General features: G+C 51.3%; 2 protein-coding genes across 5 annotated transcripts in view; one reads left to right on the top strand and one right to left on the bottom strand.

Annotated features, from left to right (window-relative positions):
• The window catches only part of SHISA5 (shisa family member 5), a 38,925-nt gene extending 20,925 nt beyond the window's left edge, over positions 1–18,000 (top strand). For 3 of the 4 annotated variants that reach the window (XM_078350756.1, XM_002758310.6, XM_017964887.4), the window contains 4 exons: positions 7,890–7,970; positions 16,068–16,183; positions 16,340–16,552; positions 16,728–18,000. In XM_078350756.1, coding sequence (XP_078206882.1) covers positions 7,963–7,970; positions 16,068–16,183; positions 16,340–16,552; positions 16,728–16,807 — 417 coding nt within the window. In that variant the 5' untranslated portion in view covers positions 7,890–7,962 and the 3' untranslated portion in view covers positions 16,808–18,000. Of the gene's footprint in view, positions 1–7,889; positions 7,971–13,182; positions 13,262–16,067; positions 16,184–16,339; positions 16,553–16,727 lie in introns of those variants that run through there. The other variant, XM_008981596.5, reaches the window with a different exon arrangement.
• A 224-nt stretch (positions 18,001–18,224) lies between these two features.
• Positions 18,225–19,580, bottom strand: TREX1 (three prime repair exonuclease 1). Its single transcript, XM_008981595.5, has 2 exons — positions 19,530–19,580; positions 18,225–19,232 (listed from the first exon to the last, which is right to left on the bottom strand). Exon 2 carries the CDS (start codon positions 19,204–19,206, stop codon positions 18,262–18,264), a length of 945 nt encoding a protein of 314 aa, XP_008979843.1. The 5' UTR covers positions 19,207–19,232; positions 19,530–19,580; the 3' UTR covers positions 18,225–18,261.
• Between the last annotated feature and the right edge of the window lie 503 nt (positions 19,581–20,083).

Genomic DNA, 20,083 nt, shown 5'->3' with positions numbered 1-20,083 from the left:
TGATTGTGTGTCTGACGTTGTCTTTGCGAAACTGATTATAGAAATTTGGAGCTCAGGACCTTCTCCAGGGAGGATTTAAGTTGCTTCTGCCTAAAACTCTAGTGTTCTCAGATCACCTGGTCTAGTTGCAGAGACTGAAGTGATTAGAAACTGAGCTGTCTACTAGGTCTCTCCCTTCCTCTTAAGGTACAGCTTTTTGGGTCCCAGCACAAGTGAATGGGGTTCATCAGGGCCTCCTCACCTGGTGGGCTGTGGATCTAAGTCCTGTCACAGACTCCTGAAGCTTCCAGAAGTGCTGCTCAGCCTCTCATCTGCCACTCTGAAACTGGCAGCTGTCAGGCTCATCTCTGGATCTTTGTCCCTAGCCTCACAACCACTCATCTCAGCTTCCTATTCTTTCCATTGGTCTCCAAAGCTCTCACACGGCTTTATTTTCTATATATCTTTATTTATTTTTTTTTTTTGAGACTGAGTCTTGCTCTGTCTACCAGCCTGGAGTGTAGTGGCGCCATCACAGCTCACTGCAGCCTCTACCTCCCAGGCTCAAGTGATCCTCCTGCCTCAGCCTCTTGAGTTTGTGGGACCATAGGCATGCACCACAACGCCCAGCTAACTTTTGTATTTTTTGTAGAGAAGGAGTTTCACTGTGTGTTGCTCAGCTGGTATCAAACTCCTGGGCTCAAGTGATTTTCTAGCCTCAGCCTCCCAAATTTAGGCATGAGCCATTGCACTTGGCCACTGTTTTTTTTTTTTTTTTAAGACACAATATCGCTCTGTCCCCAGGCTGGAATGCAGTGGCACAGTCTTGACTCACTGCAACATCCACATCTCGGGTTCAAGCAGTTCTCTTGTCTCTGACTCATGAGTAGCTGGAATTACAGGCATGTGCCACCACTCCTGGCTAATTTTTGTATTTTTAGTAAAAAATACAGGGTTTCATGATGTTGGCCAGGCTAGTCTCCTCCCCCTCCTAATCTCAGGTGATCCACCCGCCTCGGCCTCCCAAAGTGCTGGGATTACAGGCATAAGCCACTGCGCTGGGCCCACAGATTTTTTTTTTTCTTTTCTTTTTTTTTGAGATAGAGTCTTGCTCCATCACCCAGGCTGGAGTGCAGTGGCACGATATTGGCTCACTGCAACCTCCGCCTCCTGGGTTCAAGTGATTCTTCTGTCTCAGCCTCCTGAGTAGCTGGGACTACAGGTGAGAGCACTACCACACCCGGCTGATTTCTGTATATATATTTTTAATAGTGATGGGGTTTCATCGTATTGGCCAGGATGGTCTCGAACTCCCGACCTCGTGATTTGCCCGCCTTGGCCTCCTAAAGTGCTGGGATTACAGGTGTGAGCCACCATGCCTGACCCACAGATTTCTTAAAAAATATTTTCTCCTCAGCTTTACTGGTTTTCCTTCAAGTGTATTTGGGATATGACTGTTTATAATGCTTTTAACTTTTATTTCATTTTACATCTAATTTTGAAAAGTTTCAAATAACACAAAAGCAGAGAGAACAATGTAATAACTCCATGCATCTGTCACCCACTACCACAATTACCAATACTCTGACATCATAGTCCTATATACCTCCCACCACTTTTCTTTTTCTGAATCATTTTATTTATTTATTTATTTATTTATTTATTTTTTGAGACAGAGTCTCGCTCCGTCACTAGGCGCCAGGCTGGAGTGCAGTGGTGCAACCCTGGCTCACTGCAACCTCTGCATCCCGGGTTCAAGCAATTCTCCTGCCTCGGCCTCCCGAGTAGCTGGTACTACAGGCGTGGGCCACCACGCCCAGCTATTTTTTTTTGTATTTTTAGTAGAGACAGGGTTTCACCATGTTGACCAGGATGGTTTTGATCGCTTGACCTCATGATCTGCCCGCTTTGGCTTCCCAAAGTGCTGGGATTACAGGTGCGAGCCACCGCCCCCAGCCCTATTTTTCTTTTTTTTAAGAAGGGGTTTCACCGTGTTGGTTAGGCTGGTCTTGAACTCCCGACTTCAGGTGATCTGCTCGCCTTGGCCTCCAAAGCGCTTGCATTACAGACCTGAGCCACCACGCCCGGCCTCTGAATTATTATTATTATTATTATTTTTTTGAGATGAAGTTTCTTTTTTTTTACAAGTTGATTTTTTTTTGAGAGAAGGAAAGAAAAAAATAAGTAAAGGAGAGGAAGAAAGAGGAAGAGAAAGAGGGAGAGTAAATGGAAATATTGCTTTATTTTGAAAAAAGTTGGGTATTAATAATGGCCAATCAATGTTTCATTTAAACTAATGGGTAGGTGTGATGTGGTATTGACAAGAATGTATATTTTGTGTATTTGAAGTGGAGAGCTCTATAAATATTTATTAAGTTTACTTGTTCTGGATCTGAGTTCGAGTCCTTGATATCCTTATTAATTTTCTGTCTCATTGAATCTAAGTCTCCTATCTGGGTGTTAGGATCGTTAGCTCTTGTTGTTGCATTGATCCTTTTACCACTATATCTTTGTTGCTTTAAAATCTGTTTTATCCGATACAAGAATTGCAACTCCTGCTTTTTATTTATTTATTATTTATTTTTGCTCTCCATTTGGTTGGTAAATCTTTCTCCATCCCTTTGTTTTGAGTCTTTGTGTATCCTTGCATGTGAAAACAGGTCTGGATGTAACATGCCATTGGGTTTTGGCTGTGTCTTTTGATTGGGAATTCAGTCAATTTAAATTTAGGGTTACTGCCATTTGATGTTGACTGGCTGTTTTATCCATTTGTTGGTGTAAATTCTTCTTTATGTTGGTGCTCTTTACTTTTTGGTGTATTTTTAGAAAGGCTAATACTGGTTGTTTCTTTCTGTGTGTAATACTTCTTTCAGAAGCTCTTGTAAAGCAGGCCTGGTGGTAATAAAATCTCTGAGTTCTTGCTTGTTCATAAAAGATTTTATTTTTCCTTCAATTGTGAAGCTTAGTTTGGCTGGATATGAAATTCTGGGCTGAAGGTTCTGTTCTTTGAGGATGTTGAATATTGGCCCCCACTCTCTTCTGGCCTGTAGAGTTTCTGCCGAGAGATCTGCTGTAAGTCTGATAGGCTTGCCTTTGTGGGTTATCCGACCTTTCTCTCTGGCTGCCCTTAGTATCCTCTCCTTCGTTTCAACCCTGGTGAATCTAACGATTATGTGCCTTGGGGTTGCTCTTCTTGAGGAATATCTTTGTGGTGTTCTCTGTATTACCTGGGGTTGAATGTTGACCTGCTTTGCTAGTTTAGGAAAATTTTCCTGAATAATATCCTGAAGGGTATTTTCCAGCTTGGATTCATTCTCTCCGTTGCATTCAGGTACACCTATCAAACGTAAATTTGGTCTTTTCACATAGTCCCACATTTCCTGGAGACTTTGCTCATTCCTTTTTATCCTTTTTTCTCTAATCTTTTCTTCACGTTTTATTTCATTAAGTTGGACTTTGACTTCTGATATCCCTTCTTCTGCTTGAACAATTGAGTGTTTAAACCTGTGCATACTTCTCGGAGTTCCTGTATTGTATTCTTCAGTTCCATTAATTCACTCATACTCCTCTCTAAGTTGTCTATTCTCAATAGGATTTCATCAAACCTTTTTTCAAAGTTCCTAGTTTCTTTACGTTGGGCTACAACATGTTCTTTTAACTCACCGAAGTTTGTTATTATCCATTGCTTGAAGAGTGATTCTGTCATCAGGAGGCGCTCGTTCTCCATCAAGCCTTGTTCCATTGTTGATGTGGAACTGTGATTATCTTTAGAGGGAGAGGCGTTCTGACTTTGAGTATTCTCAGCTTTTTTACGCTGGTTTCTTCCCTTCATTGTAAATTTATCCTCCTGTCGTCTTTGAAATTACCAACTTTCAGATTAGGTCTCTTGAGTGGACGTCCAGGTTGTTAGTTCCCAGGGCCAGAGCAGCGGCGTTAAAACTGATGGTGCTTTTCTGCCCAGGATTCTCCTGTTGGGCTTCCTTCTTGTTTCCGTAGTAGGCGACTCTGCCTTCCCTGGGCTCCAAACCTTGGTCAGAAGGGGAACCGGTCCCGTTTACTCTGCGCAGAGCACTGCCGCGTCGAGGTGCCGGCGGAACCGCTGCGCTGACCACGAGAGTCGCGCTGGCGACTTGTGTGTTTCCACCACTGGGGGATCTTCTGCTCCGTGAGCGACCAGACTTTGTCTGAAAGTGTGGCGTCCTCTAGTTCTCCGCGCCTTTCCTGAGAGCTGCAATCCCGAGATGTTAGCGATCGGCCATCTTGGATCGTTCTCCTTCTGAGACGGAGTTTTTACTTTTGTTACCCAGGCTGGAGTGCAATGGCGCGATCTTGGCTCACCGCAACCTCCGCCTCCTGGGTTCAGGCAATTCTCCTGCCTCAGCCTCCCGAGTAGCTGGGATTACAGGTACACGTCACCATGCCCAGCTAATTTTTTGTATTTTTTGTACAGACGGGGTTTCACCATGTTGACCAGGATGATCTCGATCTCTTGACCTTGTGATCCACCTGCCTCGGCCTCCCAAAGTGCTGGGATTACAGGCTTGAGCTACCATGCCTGGCCTCTGAATTATTTTAAAGCAAATCCCAGACATCATAAAAAGTTCTCCTAGAGCCTGGCGTGGTGACTCATGCCTGTAATCCCAGAACCCTGGGAGGCTTAGGTGGGTGGATCACCTGAGGTCAGGGGTTCAAGAACAGCCTGGCCGACATGGTGAAACCCTGCCTTTACTAAAAATACATCAATTAGCCGGGCTTGGTGGTGCATGCCGGTAGTCCCAGCTACTTGGGAGGCTGAGGCAGAAGAATCGCTTGAACTCAGGAAGTGGAGGATATAGTGCTTCAAGATCACACGACTGCACTCCAGCCTGGAGGGCAAAGGGAGACCCTGTCTCAAAAAAAAAAGAGGAGGCTCTTTAAATGTTAGTATTTGGCTGGGTGCAGTGGCTCACACCTGTAATCCCAGCTCTTTGGGAGGCTGAGGTGGGAGGATCATTGGAGTCTAGGAGTTTCAGACCAACCTGGGCAACATAGTGAGACCATATCTCTACAAAAAATTCAAAAAAATAGCTAGATGTGGTGGCATGTGCCTGTAGTTCCAGCTACTCAGGAGGCCGAGATGGGAGGATCACTTGAGCTTAGGAGAGCATGGCTGCAGTGAGCTGTGATCACACCACTGCACTCCAGCCTGGGTGACAGATGGAGCCCGTCTCAAACAAAACAAAACAAAATCAAACAAACAAAAACCGGAGTTTTCAATGCTAAAAATGAGGTCCTTGAAGGGAAATATATAACTGCTATTTCCTTTCCATTATGAGGGAAATGTAACCACTATTATATTTGGCACAATTAACAGTAATTCACTGATAGCTTTCGATACTGTGTTCAGTTGCCTCCACTAGTTTCCAAAATGCCTTTTCACAGATGGTTTGTCCAAATCAGAATCCAAACAAGGTTATTATGTTATTTTATTGATTGATTGATTGATTGATTTTTGAGACGGAGTTTCGCTCTTGTTTCCCAGGCTGGAGTGCAATGGCACGGTCTCGGCTCACCACAACCTCCGCCTTCTGGGTTCAAGCAATTCTCCTGCCTCAGCCTCCCGAGTAGCTGGGACTACAGGTGTGCACCACCATACCCAGCTAATATTTGTGTTTTTAGTAGAGATGGGGTTTCACCATGTTGACCAGGATGGTCTCGATCTCTTGACCTCCTAATCCACCCGCCTCAGCCTCCCAAAGTGCTGGGATTATAGGCGTGAGCCACCGCGCCTGGCCGATTTATTGTTTTTGAGACAGGGTCTCACTCTCACCCAGCCTGAAGTGCCTTGGCTTGATGACAGCTCACTGCAGCCGGAACTCCTGGGCTCAAGCAATCCTCCCACTTGAGCCTCCTGAGTAGCTGGGACCGCAGGCATGTGCCACTGCACTTGGCTGCCCTCCTTTTTCATGCTTAGTCTTGTCAGAGGTCTGTCAGCTTTAAACCAAAGCTAATCTTCTCTATTATTCTCTATGGCTATTCTGTTTTTGCACGTACCTTTATTAATTTTTTCCTTGTTTTTTTTTTTTTTTTTGGTTTTCCATTACTTTTTATTTTTTTTTTAAGACGGGGTTTCACCATATTGGTCAGGCTGGTCTTGAACTCCTGACCTCAGTTGATCTGCCTGCCTTGGCCTCCAAAGTGCTTGGATTACAGGGGTGAGCCACCACGCCCAGTCGGTTTTCCATTACTTTTATTTTATTTTATTATTTTTTTCCCATTATTTTTAAAAAGCCTTCTTGAGTTTAATATCATCTTACTTATTAATTATTATATTATTATTATTTGAGACACAGTCTTTCTCTTGTTGGCCAGGCTGGAGTACAGTGGCGCAATCTTGGCTCACTGCAATCTCCGCCTCCCAAGTTCAAGTGATTCTCCTGCCTCAGCCTCCTGAGTAGCTGGGACTACAGGTGTGTGCCCCCACACCTGATTAATTTTTGTATTTTTAGTAGTGACGAGGTTTCACCATATTGGCCAGGCTGGTCTCAAACTTCTTTTTTTTTTTTTTTGAGGCGGAGTTTCACTGTTGTTACCCAGACTGGAGTGCAATGGCACGATCTCGGCTTGGCTCACCGCAACCTCCGCCTTCTGGGTTCAAGCAATTCTCCTGCCTCAGCCTCCCAAGTAGCTGGGACTACAGGCATGCACCACCATGCCCAGCTAATTTTTGTGTTTTTCGTAGAGACGGGGTTTCACCATGTTGACCAGGATGGTCTCGATCTCTTGACCTCGTGATCCACCTGCCTGGGCCTCTGAAAGTGCTGGTATTATAGGCGTGAGCCAACGTGCCCGGCCTAAAACAGTTCTTAGAGGGAAATTTGTATCTTTAATAGAATTTATCAGGAAATAGGAATCACTAAAAATAAATGAGATGAGGCCGGGACCGTAGCTCATGCCTGTAATCCCAGCATTTTGGGAGGTGAGGTGGGCAGATCACAAGGTTAGAAGTTTGAGACCAGGCCGGGCACGGTGCACACCTGTAGTCCCAGCTACTTGGGAGGCTGAGGCAGGAGAATTGCTTGAACCCAGGAGGCGGAGGTTGCGGTGAGCCGAGATCGCGCCATTGCACTCAAGCCTGGGTAACAACAGTGAAACTCCGTCTCAAAAAAAACAAAAAACAAAAAAAAACTATTTTATTGGCCGGGCGTGGTGACTCACGCCTGTAATCCAAGCACTTAGGAGGCCAAGGTGGGTGGATCACCTGAGGTCGGGAGTTCAAGACCAGCCTGACCAACATGGTGAAACCCCTTCTTTATAAAAAAAAAAAACCCAAAAACCCCTATTTTATCTGTGGTTCATGAATTTTGATGTATTGTCAGTATTCAGTTCTACGTGCTCGTATTTGGAGGAGGTATTGTCGGTATTCAGTTCTACATACATTTTCTTCATGATTTCTTTGTGATCATGGTATCTCCCCTGCCAGGTAAATATCCTTTATGATTTCTTATTTAACACAATATAACTCAAGAGGTTTTGGTTTTATTTTGCTTTTTTTTTTGTACCTTCTTAGTTTCCCAAGGTAGGAGATTTTTTTTAGTAATTGTTTTTTAACTTTGTGGCAATGTAGTTACTGATTTCTAGCTTCATCCTGTTGTGGTCAGAGAAGATACTTTGTATGGTATCTGTCTTCTAAAATCTGCTGAGACTTATTTTAGGGCCTAACATACTTCTCTCCTGGAGACAGTCTGGTGGACAGCTGAGGATGTGTGGCTGTGAGATCCCGGTGTGGGCAGAGTCCCCCTCTGGAGGACCACTGCAGCCACTGGTTCATGGTGGCTTCTGTGCACATTTTGTGGTGCCCTAAGGTAGTGTTTGTGCTGGCACACTCGGTGGGGTTTCATTGTGTTAATCATGAGGTTTCCTGTTTGCAGTGTGCCTGCTGATGTAGAACTGGTTGAGCAGCTGGGCTCGGCGCTGAAGTTTCGCTCTGGCTACAACGACCCCATGTCAGGGTAAGGAAAGCCTGCAAGCTGGGGGCGTCATCCTGGCAGAGGTGACGAAGGGGCTTAGGGGGACCAGTGTGTATCTAGGGGACTGGGATGATTCGGTTATTGGGGTGGAGCCCAAGAAGCTGTCACCATATCTGACCACAAGGATGCTTGCTCCTTATGTTGTGAAGGTGTCTTCATTAGTATACTAGGGTGGTGGGGACATGGGCCACTGTGGTCAGAGGTTGACATTTGAAGGGCCAGGGGTTGGGGTCATATTGACCTAGATGCTAGGTTGGGTCAGCGGCTGACTAATGGGTCCCGATGGGGGCAGGAGTGACAGGAAAGGGGCTGTGGTGGGCAGGGGATGATGGTAGATGGGGGTGGGCGTATTGCAATTGGGCGTTGGTGACAATGGTGATGGTGATGGGGTGACAACGGTGGAGAGAGGTCCTGGGACAACCGATGATGCCACAGTTTGTGTCGAGCTTTGTGGGTTATGGTTACTGTGCCAGGGTTGTTCTCTCAGGGAACCAGGGAGCAACCCCAGCCGTCAAACCCCAGTCCCCTTGGCCAGGCTCCGGCCTGTGTTGTTGCCACCGTAACAGGTGTTGGTGTTGTGATGTCTTCCTGGGGGTGGAATGGGTGTGGGTGGGCTTTCCTGGCTGGGTCTGTTCCACTTGCTGTCTGCCCCCTGCCCTGGTGGATCCAGAAGCCACTTTCAAGAAAAGGTCTGCCCAGGAGGGCAGGGTTGCCCCTTTGGAGGAAGAGACCTTGGGCTCTGGGCCTGGGTGGTCGGGGGAGCTTAGGTTCTTGTTTTGCCCCTTTCCACTCTGTAGGCCCAGGCAGCTGTGGGTCCTCACTGGCCACAGCAGAATCAGGGCAGGGCTCCTGTATGTGGAGGGAAAGAAGGGCATCGGTACCCCTCCTCAACACCTCGGGGCTGGTTGGAGTCTGAGACCTCTACAGGCCTCCCCCTCCACGTCCTGCCCCAAGGCCCAGGATTGTGGGCTTTCAGATGGCCCCGTGGGAGATGCCTGTGCCCAGCACGTGTGGGCCTTATCCTGAGGACAGAGGGCATCATGGAGGGTTCTGGGAGCCCTGGGAACTGAATGGTGTTTTAGGAAGGCCACACTGGCTGCTCTGTGGAGAATGGAAAGAGCAGATGGGGCGGGTGTGGCAGGTGGGAAGTCATTTCTATAGGAGGTGGCCTCAGGTGGCTTCCTGGCTAGTGGCTTGAGAGGCCATAGAGAGCCAGGGTTTGGCGGGGAGAGGTGAGAATGGAGACTTACACAGCAGCTGCCTGGAGGGAGGGGATGGAGGGAGTGGGAAGGAGCAGGGGCTGCCCAGGGCTCTGCTCTGGAGATGGGGCTGACACCCAGCCCTGTGTGGGGATGTAGGATGGACATGGGTCGAGGGCAGGCTTGGGGTGAAGTGCACTGTGGAATGGAGATTTCACACCACAGAGTCCCTGGCACCCAGGGCAAGAGCCAGGCAGTGGAGCTGACTGAACAGTGGTTGGAAATTGTATGCTGGTAGCAGGCAACTCCATGGAGAGTTTTGGCTATGAATGGATGAGGAATAAGACAGACATTGAAGTGGGGCACAGTGGCACACGCCTGTAGTCCCAGCTACTTGGGAGGCTGAGGCAGGAGGATCGCCCGAGGCCAGGAGTTCAGGGCTACAGTGAGCTCTGATCCTGCCTGGGAATAATCCCTGCACTCCAGCCTGGGCGCCATAGCAAGACCTTGTTTTTTTTTTTTTTTTTTTCTTTTCTTTCATTTTGTTTTTAAAGGGACGCTGGAGGTGGTGTCTCATGCCTATAATCCCAGCATTCTTGGAGGCTGAGGCGAGGAGATCGCCTGAGGCCAGGAGTTCAAGACCAGCCTGGCCAACATAGTGAAACCCCGTTGCCACTAAAAACACAAAAATTAGTTGGGTGAGGTGGCACCTTGGGAGGCTGAGGCAGGAGAATCGCTTGAACCTAGGAGGCAGAAGTTGCAGTGAGCTGAGATTGTACCATTGCTCTCCGCCTGGGCGACAGAGTGAGACTCCATCTCAAAAACAAAGGAGTTGGAGAATCCATATGAAGGATTTTTTGTGTTTTTTTCTGATGGCAGAGATTGGAGCTGGGACAGTAGGGAGGAGACAGTGTGGAACAAGCTCTGAGAGGGGCATAGGAGGAGGAGCGGCTTCCTGCACTTGTGGCAGCAGGGAGATGACTGGGGCCAGGTGAGAAGCACCTCTGCCTCTCCAATGTGTGCGTGTGGGACCTGTTCTGTTGGCCCAGCTGCCGCCACGGTGTGTACAGCACTGGGCCTTGTGTGCTGTGTGCTTGGTGTGTCCTGAGGCTCCTGCCGCAGGCTGGTCTGCCCATGCACTGAGAAGAGCAGGTGACTGGATCGACGCTCCCCTCCCACGCCTCATGCCCGCTCTTGTCCTCTGCTCGGTTCTGAGCCCCAACTCATGCATAGGACCTGCTTTATAAAGGTGCAGGGGCGAGAGAAGTGGGTGCTAGGAGGAGGGAGGGAGGCAGGGTCATCAGTGGCTCCTCTTTTGAACACTCTCTGGTGGCTGCCTGTCTGGGTCCCAAGGAGACATCCTCTGCTGGGCATCCGTGTGCTGCCTCCTTGGCCAAGGGCACTGTTTGTCCACTGGAGAGTTGGCTCCTTGGTGAGGGCCTGGCCCCTGCTGTCGAGGCCGTGGCCAGGAGCTCAGGAGAAGCCAGGCAGGGGAAAGACCCTGGGCCAGGGGCCCCACCCCACCTCTGCCCCATTCCCTGCCACTGACCCCTCCTCTTCTCCTCCTCATTTTGGGACCCTTGCCTCTGGGCTACTTTTTTTTTTTGAGACCATCTCACTCTGTTGCTCAGGCTGGAGTGCACTGGCATGATCTCAGCTCACTGCAACCTTTGTCTCTTGGGTTCAAGTGATTCTCGTGCCTCAGTCTCCTGGGTAGCTGGGATTACAGGCATGTGCCACTATGCCTGGCTAGTGGTTTTTTTTTTTTTGAGATGGGGCGGGGTCTTGCTCTGTCGCCCAGGCTGGAGTGCAATGGCACAATCTCAGCTCACCTCCACCTCCACCTCCTGGGTTCAAGCTATTCTCCTGTCTCAGCCTCCCGAGTAGCCACCGTACCTGGCTAATTTTTGTATACATATTTTGAGATGGAGTTTCGCTCTTGTTACCCAGGCTGGAGGGCAATGGCGTGATCTCGGCTCACCGCAAACTCTGCCTCCTGGGTTCAGGCAATTCTCCTGCCTCAGCCTTCTGAGTAGTGGGGACTAGAGACACGCACCACTATGCCCAGCAAATTTTTTGTATTTTTAGTAGAGACGGGGTTTCACCATGTTGATCAGGGTGGTCTCGATCTCTTGACCTCGTGATCCACCTGCCTTGGCCCTCAAAGTGCTGGGATTACAGGCATGAGCCACTGCGCCCCGCTAATCTTTGTATTTTTTAGTAGAAATGGGGTTTCACCATATTGAACAGGCTGGTCTCGAACTCCTGACTGTGATAGCTTGGTGCTTTCAAATCTGAAAGGAGGGGGATGGGACTGAGCACAAAGGTTGAAAGAGGGCAGCAATCCCAGACCACACACAGCTTTGTGGGCCTACTAGGGAGTTTTATTTAAAGTTGTAATTACAGACTGGGTGCATACCTGCCTCCTTAGTGCAGTAGGCAGCACATCAGTCTCATAATCGGAAAGAGACACATCAGTCTCACCACCGGGTGCGGTGGCTCATTCTTGTAATCCTAGCACTTTGGGAGGCCAAGGCAGGCAGATCGCCTGAGGTCAGGAGTTCGAGACTAGCCTGGGCAACATGGTGAAACGCTATCTTTACTAAAAAAACAAAAATTAGCCAGGCGAGGTGGTGCACACCTGTGGTCCCAGCTATTTGGGAGCCTGAGGCACGAGAATTGCTTGAATCCAGGAGGCAAAGTTGCAGTGAGCTGAGATCACACCATTGCATTTCAGCCTGGGCGACAGAGAAAGACTCTGTCTCAAAAAAATAAAATTAAATTAAAAATTAAAATTTTAATTAAAATTTAAAGTTTATCCTGGACAACACAGTGAGACCCTCTCTGCACACAGTGAGACCCTGTCTCTACAGAAAATAAAAAAATTAGCCAAGTGTGGTGGTGCACGCCTGTGGTCCCAGCTACTTAGGGGGCTGAAGTGGGAGGATCACCTGGGAGGTAGAGGCTGCAGTGAGCTGTGATCGTGCCACTGCACTCCAGCCTGAGCACCAGAGTGAGACCCTGCCGCAAAAAAAAAATTAAAATTTCCTCTATTATAAGTTTTACTGTCTGGTGAGATACAGCCCAGATTTTTCTTTTCTTCTTCTTCTTTTTTTTTGTTTTTTGAGACAGTCTTATAGGTTTGGAGCAAGCCTCCTGAGTAACTGGGATCACAGGTGCATGCCACCATGCTTGGCTAATTTTTGTATTTTTTGGTAGGTAGAGACTGAGTTTTGCCATGTTGCCCAGGCTGGTCTCGAACTCCTGGGCTCAAGCCTCCCAAAAGTCTTGGCCTGCCAAAGTGCTGAGATTACAGGTGTGAGCCACATGGCCTCTTTTCTTTTTCTATTGTCAACTATATGTACAGGAAAGCACAGATGCACACACTCGGTTTAGCATGTAAAGCAAATTCCTTTGTAATCCCAAGAGCTACAGGAGCCATAGCAGGCATTTGAGCAGGGGGTGACATGATGGCCCCAGCAGGGTGGCGGGAGAACAGGGGGAGACAGATTGGAGGGAGTGCTGGTGGGAGAGGAGGAGCTGAAGGGATAGGCTGGACTTTGCTCCTTGCTTGCGTGTCAGCCAGGGCCCCAGGGTCGCCCTCTGGGCTAGATGGGTGCTGAAGCTCCTCCTGGAGGTTGGTGGAACCGGCAGGTGGGTTAGGTGGAAGCAGGGGTGGGGATGCTGCTGAGCTAGAGTGTGGTCGGGGCCCACAGAGGCTGGGGTGGCTCTCAGATCCCCTAGTGGCCAGGCTGCATTCCGAGGCCGGGCCCCACAGGCTCGGCTCAGAAAGGCAGCTCTGGGAGGCAGCTGGGGTGCCTCTGCTTCCCCTCCTCCTTGGCCCCCACCCCTTGGCTCCTTGGCTGTTGGCCGGCTGCTGGGCGGGGCCATCCTGTGTCTTTAAGAGGGTGGAACAGGCCTCGCGCCTGTCCTTCCTGTGGCTGACGTCACCTGGAGGAGATTTGCTTTCCTTTTCTCCAAAAGGGGAGGAAATTGAAACTGAGTGGCCCATGATGGAAAGGGGAAGTCCAGGGGAACAGGAGGCCTCTGGGTGAAGGCAGAGGCTAACATGGGGTGAGCTCGGGCGCCATGCGGTGTGTGTGTGAGGTGTGACAGACGCCGAGACAGCTCTGGAGGGATGCTAACGGCCTTGCGGTCGTGTCACTGATGGCACATGAATGTGCGTGCGTTTGTCCATTCCTGCCTCTGGCCGGGCAGGAAGACACCTATGGTCTGCTGGTCCTGTGTTAGGGCCTTGTCCTGGACGGCGTGGGGCTGATGGCTCTTGCTTTTGAGAGTCCTGAGGGGTGCTTTTGAGCCTGGAGTCTTTAGCTCTGTCCCTGGGCTGTGCTGTGGGGCCCTGCGGAAGTTGTGTGGCCCCAGGATGTGGTATGGTGGGACCCACACCCACCTTGGGCCTCTTGGGGTGGAGGTTGAGGGGGGTGCCCTGTGGCTAACAAAGCTCTTACAGTTTTTGAATGTGTTTGATGCAGTTAACAAGTATTTGCCTTTTGTTAGAATAAAGCTTGGGTTGGGCATGGTGGCTGACACCTTTTGAAAAACTTAAAAAAATTTTTTTGGAGACAGAGTCTCACTCTGTTGCCCAGGCTGGAGTTCAGTGGCCCTATCTTGGTTCACTGCAACCTCTACCTCCTGGGTTCAAGCGATTCTCCTGCCTCAGCCTCCAGAGTAGCTGGGATTACAGACACATGCCACCTCGGCAGCTAATTCTTTTTTTTATTTTTTATTTTTTATTTTAGTAGAGACCAGGTTTCAACATGTTGCCCAGTTCGTCTCAAACTTCTGACCTAAGGCGATCTGCCCGCCTTGGCCTCCCAAACTGTTAGGATGACAGACATGAGCCACTATGCTTGCCATATTGATTTTATTTTTTAATTTTTTGAGACTGAGTCTCCCTTTGTCACTCAGGCTGGAGTGCAGTGGCGAGATCTCCGCTCACTGCAACCTCCACCTCTTGCATTCAAGTGATTCTCCTGCCTCAGCCTCCTGAGTAGCCTGGAATACAGGCTTGTGCCACCACGCCTGGCTGATTTTTGTATTTTTAGTAGAGACGGGGTTTCACCATATTAGCCAGGATGGTCTCCATCTCCTGACCTGTGATCTGCCCGCCTTGGTCTCCCAAAGTGCTGAAATTAAAGGCGTGAGCTACTGCACGCAGCTAATTTTGTATTTTTATTAGAGATGGGGTTTCACCATATTGGTCAGGCTGGTCTCGAACTCCTGACCTTGTGATCTGCCTGCCTCAGCCTCCCAAAATGCTGGGATTACACATGTGAGCCACCTCACCTGGCCATGCTGACAGTTTAAATCCCAGCACTTTGAGAGGCCAAGGAGGGAAGATTGCTTGAGGCCAGAAGTTCCAGACCAGCTAGGTAACTAGTGAGACCCCTGTATACAAAAATAAGTGTGGTAGTGCATGCCTGTGGTTCCAGTTACTGGCAGGTTGAGGTGGGAGAGTCACTTGAACCTTGAAGGTGGAGGGTGCAGTGAACTGTGAGCACTCCAGCCTGGGCGACAGAGTGAGACCCCAACTCAAAAATAAATTAAAAAAGAAAAAGGCTGGGCGCGGTGGCTCACAACTGTTGTCCCAGCACTTTGGGAGGCCGAGGGGGCAGATCATGAGGTCAGGAGTTCAAACCTGGCCAACATGGTGAAACCCCGTCTCTACTAAAAATACAAAAATTAGCTGGGGATGGTGGCATGTGCCTGTAATCCCAGACATTCTGGAGTCAGAGGCAGGAGAATTGCTTGAATCGGGACCTGGGAGGCAGAGATTGCAGTGAGCCGAGATTATGCCATTGTACTCCATCCTGGGCTAAAGAGCAAGACTCCTTTAAAAAAAAAAAAAAAAATCCAGGCCCGGTGGCTCACCCCTGTAATCCTAGCACTTTGGGAGGCTGAGGTGGGCGGATCACTTGCGGTCAGGAGTTCAAAACCAGCCTGGCCATGATGGTGAAACCTCATCTTTAAAAAAAAAAAAGAAAGAAAGAAAAGAAAACAAAAGATTGAAGCTTGGCCTGGCCAGGGTGGCTAGGAAGGGGCTCTGTCTGCATTTGGAAATCAGTTTCGGTGAAAGTCCCAGCCCAGGGCCTGCTTTCTCAAAGGCCAAGCCCTCTGGCCTCCCGCCGCAGGTCTTTGTGTCCTCCCCTTGGCTCTTGGCCCTCTTACCTGTGGAAATGGCCGTGCAGGTCAGAGGTGGGGGGCCCAGGGGTGTGTGTGACCCCTGGCACAGTGCATGGCACACAGCAAGCTTGCAGGCAGAGGCAGCTGTCCTCATCACTTGGGGGCCAGCCTCTCTGCCCTGGGGCTGTCGTGGAGTGGCCTCAGGGACCACTGGGGGCCTCCTGTTCTGGCCACACTGGCCTCTGCCCTCCTGGGACTTCTCCATCTCTTCACATTGTGCTTCCTGAGCCATTTTTATCTCCACTGTCTGCCTCCTCCTACACTGGACTGTGGGCTCCCAGAGGCCAGGGCTGGCTGTCTTGCCCACTGTTAAGTTTTTTGGCTGAAATCACAGTGCCTGGCTTGTGGCACGTGTCTAATACCCATCTGCTGATCAGTTGGTTGTGGGGTGGACATAATAGATGTATGTGTGTGGGGGTGGGGCTTGAAGAACTCCCTCCCAAGCCTCTGAGGGTGGGACAAGTGGGGCAGACCCAGGGTGAGACAGTTACAGAGACTCACACATACCCCAGTTTACACACGAGGAAGCAGATTGAAGCAGGTACAGGCCACCGACAAGGAAGTGGCTATATCTGCATTGCCCAGACCCCTTCTGGCAAGAAGGGTGTGCTTGGGAGGGGGTGGAGTGTGTGCTAGCCTGGGGAGGGACTCCGGGTCACCTCCAGGTCTTTGGCAGGTTCGGAGCAACTTTGGCCGTTGGCCTGACCATCTTTGTGCTGTCTGTTGTCACTATCATCATCTGCTTCACCTGCTCCTGCTGCTGCCTTTACAAGACGTGCTGCCAACCTCGTCGTAAGCATGCCCACCCTGCCCCACTGACTCCCGGGGGTGGCAAGCAAGGGGAGCTAACCAGGCCCTGTTTTGGCTAAGCTGGAGGGATGGGTGGCAAGCCTGGCCCTCAAGACCTAGGGAGATGGAGGAGGGCCCTGACTGGAATTCTCTTTGCAGCGGTTGTCACCACCACCACGTCCACCACTGTGGTGCACGCCCCTTACCCTCAGCCTCCAAGTGTGCCGCCCAGCTACCCTGGACCAAGCTACCAGGGCTACCACGCCATGCCCCCTCAGCCAGGGATGCCAGCAGCACCCTACCCAATGCAGTACCCACCGCCTTACCCAGCCCAGCCAATGGGCCCGCCGGCCTGCCACGAGACCCTGGCTGGTGAGTGCCCCTGCCCACTCTAGCCCTGCCTGACTTCCTGAGCCCTTGCCAGCACCCCTCAGGCACCCATCCCAGAATACATTGTTGAATAGGCCTCTACCCCCTTTCTGCTTGCCTGCCACTCACATGGCAGCCCACCATGCTTACAGCCAACCAGGGTCCTCTCTGCTTTCAGGAGGAGTAGCGGCACCCTACTCTGCCAGCCAGCCTCCTTACAACCCGGCCTACATGGATGCCCCGAAGGCGGCCCTCTGAGCATGCCCTGGCCTCTCTGGCTGCTACTTGGTTATGTTGTGTGTGTATGAGTGGTGTGCAGGCACGGTTCCCTACGCCCCATGTGTGCTGTGTGTGTCCTGCCTGTATATGTGGCTTCCTCTCATGCTGACGAGGGGAAGAACAATCCTTGCCAGAGTGGAATGGAACCAGACTTTGTTCTCTTCCTGACCTGAAATTAGGCTTCTTAAAAAATCTCAAGCCAAACTCCAAGAATGGGGTGGTGGGGGTACCCTGTGAGGTGGCCCCTGAGAGGTGGGGGGGCTCTCCAGGGCACATCTGTCTGGAGTTCTTTTCCAGCGTACCCTAGGGTGACCAAGTATGGCCTGTCACACCAGGATGGCGCAGCTGTATGATGCAGATGTCCTGGTTTCAGCAGCATAGCCAGCTGCTGCTCGAGGCCATGGCTTGTTCCCAGAGTTGGAGCTACCCTTTGCAGAGTCAGGGACCTGATGCAGGTGAAGCTTGGGATCTGACCGAGTTGGGCTTTGATCCTCTTGGCAGATGTCCATGGCTCTCTGGGGCCTGTGTCATGCCCATTAGGGGTCAGGCAGCCTCTTGATGCCAGAACACCTCAGGCAGAGCCCTACTACCTGATACCCTGTGTCTTCCCTGGGACCACCAGAGGGCCACATGCACACACAGCCTAGCTGCCCACTAGGAGCTCTCTCCTGTCCTTGCTGGCCCTGCCCTTCCTGCAGGTGAGCAGGGTAGCCTGTCCACCAGCACACTCAGGTCTCTTCCCTGCAGTTTTTATTTTATTTTAGCCAAACATTTTGCCTGTTTTCTGTTTTGAACATGATAGTGATGTGAGGCTGTAACCCCTGGGTTGTGGAGGGAAATTGGCTGGGAGGAGCGTCCCTGCTTCCCTGACACCAGCTCATGGGATATGGCAACTGTGAGAGTCCCTGCTTCCCTGACACCAGCTCATGGGATATGCAACTCCTGTCCCCAGTCCAGTGTGTTCTGGCAGCAGGGACACCTGGCCAACCGGCCATCTGGACCAAAGGTGGGGTGTGGAGCGCTGGATGGCAGCTCTGGCCCAGACATGAATACTTCAGTGGTCCTCGTTGTCTGTTAGTTTCACCAGAGCTGTCTTAGCTTTGTATCTGTTGTGTTTCTGAGAGTCTAGGGTCTGTACGTACCTGTGTTTATAATAAATGCTATTGTTTGGAGCTGCTGCCCCCTTTTTCTGGCCTCGGCTGCTGGGATAGGAATCAGGCTGTACTGTTTCCATTGACCATTTGGGCTTCTCTGTGTTTTCCCTACTTTCATCAGTCTCAGATGTTAACCATACTGCTAGAGAAAGTGAGAGACAAACACTGTGCCCTCCTCCCCAGGTCCCTGGGTGTGGGCAGAGGTCTGGGCTGCCAAGGTTAGGAGGCAAGTGACCACTCAGTGCTATGGCGGGCTCTTTATTGATTTTCCTTATTGGCCTACTCCCCAGGTGCGGCCAGGAATAGTCCATACAACGTGGCTACTGCCAAGGTCAGGACAGCCAGCAGACCCAGTGGGGCCAGCAGCCCCTCCCTGCGTGGGACTTCAGAGTCCTCCACTGGAGGAAGATCCTTGGGTCTCCTGCTCCCTCCAAGGCTTGGACTAGCATTGCTGGTTGTGGCCAGGTGTAGAGTGGCTGTGACAGCAGATGGTCTTGGCTTGGTACTAGCAGAGGCTGTGACCCCATACATGGGTCTGATGGTGCTGAAGGGCCTGGCATGAGCATCCACCCACCGCAGCAGTGCCTGTGGTCTCCACTGACAGATACTGAGTAGGGCCAGGACATCGCCCTCAGCCGTGTGCGAGTCCGGAGGGGACTTCCCGTACAGGCGTGTGTAGATGCTGCCCAGGCTATAGCTCTTCCTTGGGCCGTGCTCTGAGGGGCTACCCGCTCGCTCCAGGGCCTTCAGTGCAGTGATGCTATCCACACAGAAGGCACCATCCAGAGCACTGGTGAGGCCCAGCATAGCCAGCTCTGCTTGGAGCAGGGGGAAGTCGTAGCGGTCACCATTGTGTGCCACCAGGCACCAGGGCTGTGGCTGGCGCTGTAGGAAGGCTAGGAGCAGGTTGGCCAGGTTGTCATCAAAACACTGACGCCCATGTGCTGCCAGCACAGCTGTGCTCAGACCTGTGATGTTGATGGCTGCAGGGCTGCAGGCCTTCCCGGGAGCCACACACAGGGAAAGCTTGTCCACCACACGTGGTGGTGGAGGAACTATGGGAGGTGGCCCCTGAGACGTAGGGGGGTTCTCCAGGGCACATCTGTGGACAGCCAGCAGGCACAGCTCCGTGACCTTGGGCTGGGAGAAAGGCAAACCAGTGGCCTCCATGTCGAAGAAGATGAGGGTCTGCATGGGCCCTGGGGGCAGGGCCTGTGAGCCCATGGTTGGGTAGGTACCTGCCGCTGAGCCTGGGGAGGAGCATGGCGTGGGTAAGTGCCCAGTGTTAAGATCTGAAGGGGATGGAGTAGGGTAGGGGTGGGCAGAAGCACATCACAGCCTTCCTTGGACAATCCTGCCCTGTCAGGGCCAATTTTCAGGCAGGAAGTTGGAGAGGGTGGGGTGGTTTCCTTAGTGGGATCAGCACATTGGACTCTGAGAGAGGGCTCCCTCAAGACTTGGCCCCTCCCCTGCTGCCCCCTTAGCCTGGGGTGGGGGAACCCATGGCCTTCTTGTGCCGTCCCATCCCCTTAGGGGGCCACACTCACCACAGCAGGCAGGCAGCAGTGACTCGGCTGCACACTCCCTCGGCTCTCACTGGCAGCAGTGGCGGGAAGTGAAAAGGCATGGGCCCGCCCACAGGCCCACGTGAGACAGGCCCGCCCTGCTCCTCAGCCTGCCTGGCTTGTCCCTCACCAACATCCATCCCCCACCCACCCCCTGCCCCTGAAGACCCCAGAGGCCTTCCCATATCCACAGCTGTGGCCTGCTGGTGGCACAATGCACCGGGGCCCTCATACCAGTGACAGGCAGCTGGAAGGACCAGGGCAGTGGCGCCAGGCCAGCTCTGCATCTTACACACTGCTTGGAGCCCCCTGACTGGGCCCTTTGGTGACCACCTGTGAGTCCCGCTTTCCCAGGCTTTCCTGGTTTAGGCTTGGGCCAAGGACCACCTCTTTCCCTCCCACACAATGGTTTCTTCCCATGGCTCCAGCCCAAAGCAATGACTCAGGACAATTCCACAGGCAGGGCAGGGCTCCTTCCTCAAGGCAGATCAGTTACCATGGGGACTGGGGCTCAGCGGCAGCCGGGACAGGAAGAA

The sequence above is a fragment of the Callithrix jacchus genome, chromosome 15 (assembly GCF_049354715.1).
Source record: "Callithrix jacchus isolate 240 chromosome 15, calJac240_pri, whole genome shotgun sequence".
In the NCBI taxonomy this organism is placed as follows: domain Eukaryota; kingdom Metazoa; phylum Chordata; class Mammalia; order Primates; family Cebidae; genus Callithrix; species Callithrix jacchus.
The sequence above is the reverse complement of the archived record's forward strand: the minus strand, read 5'-3'. Positions and strand labels throughout refer to the sequence as shown.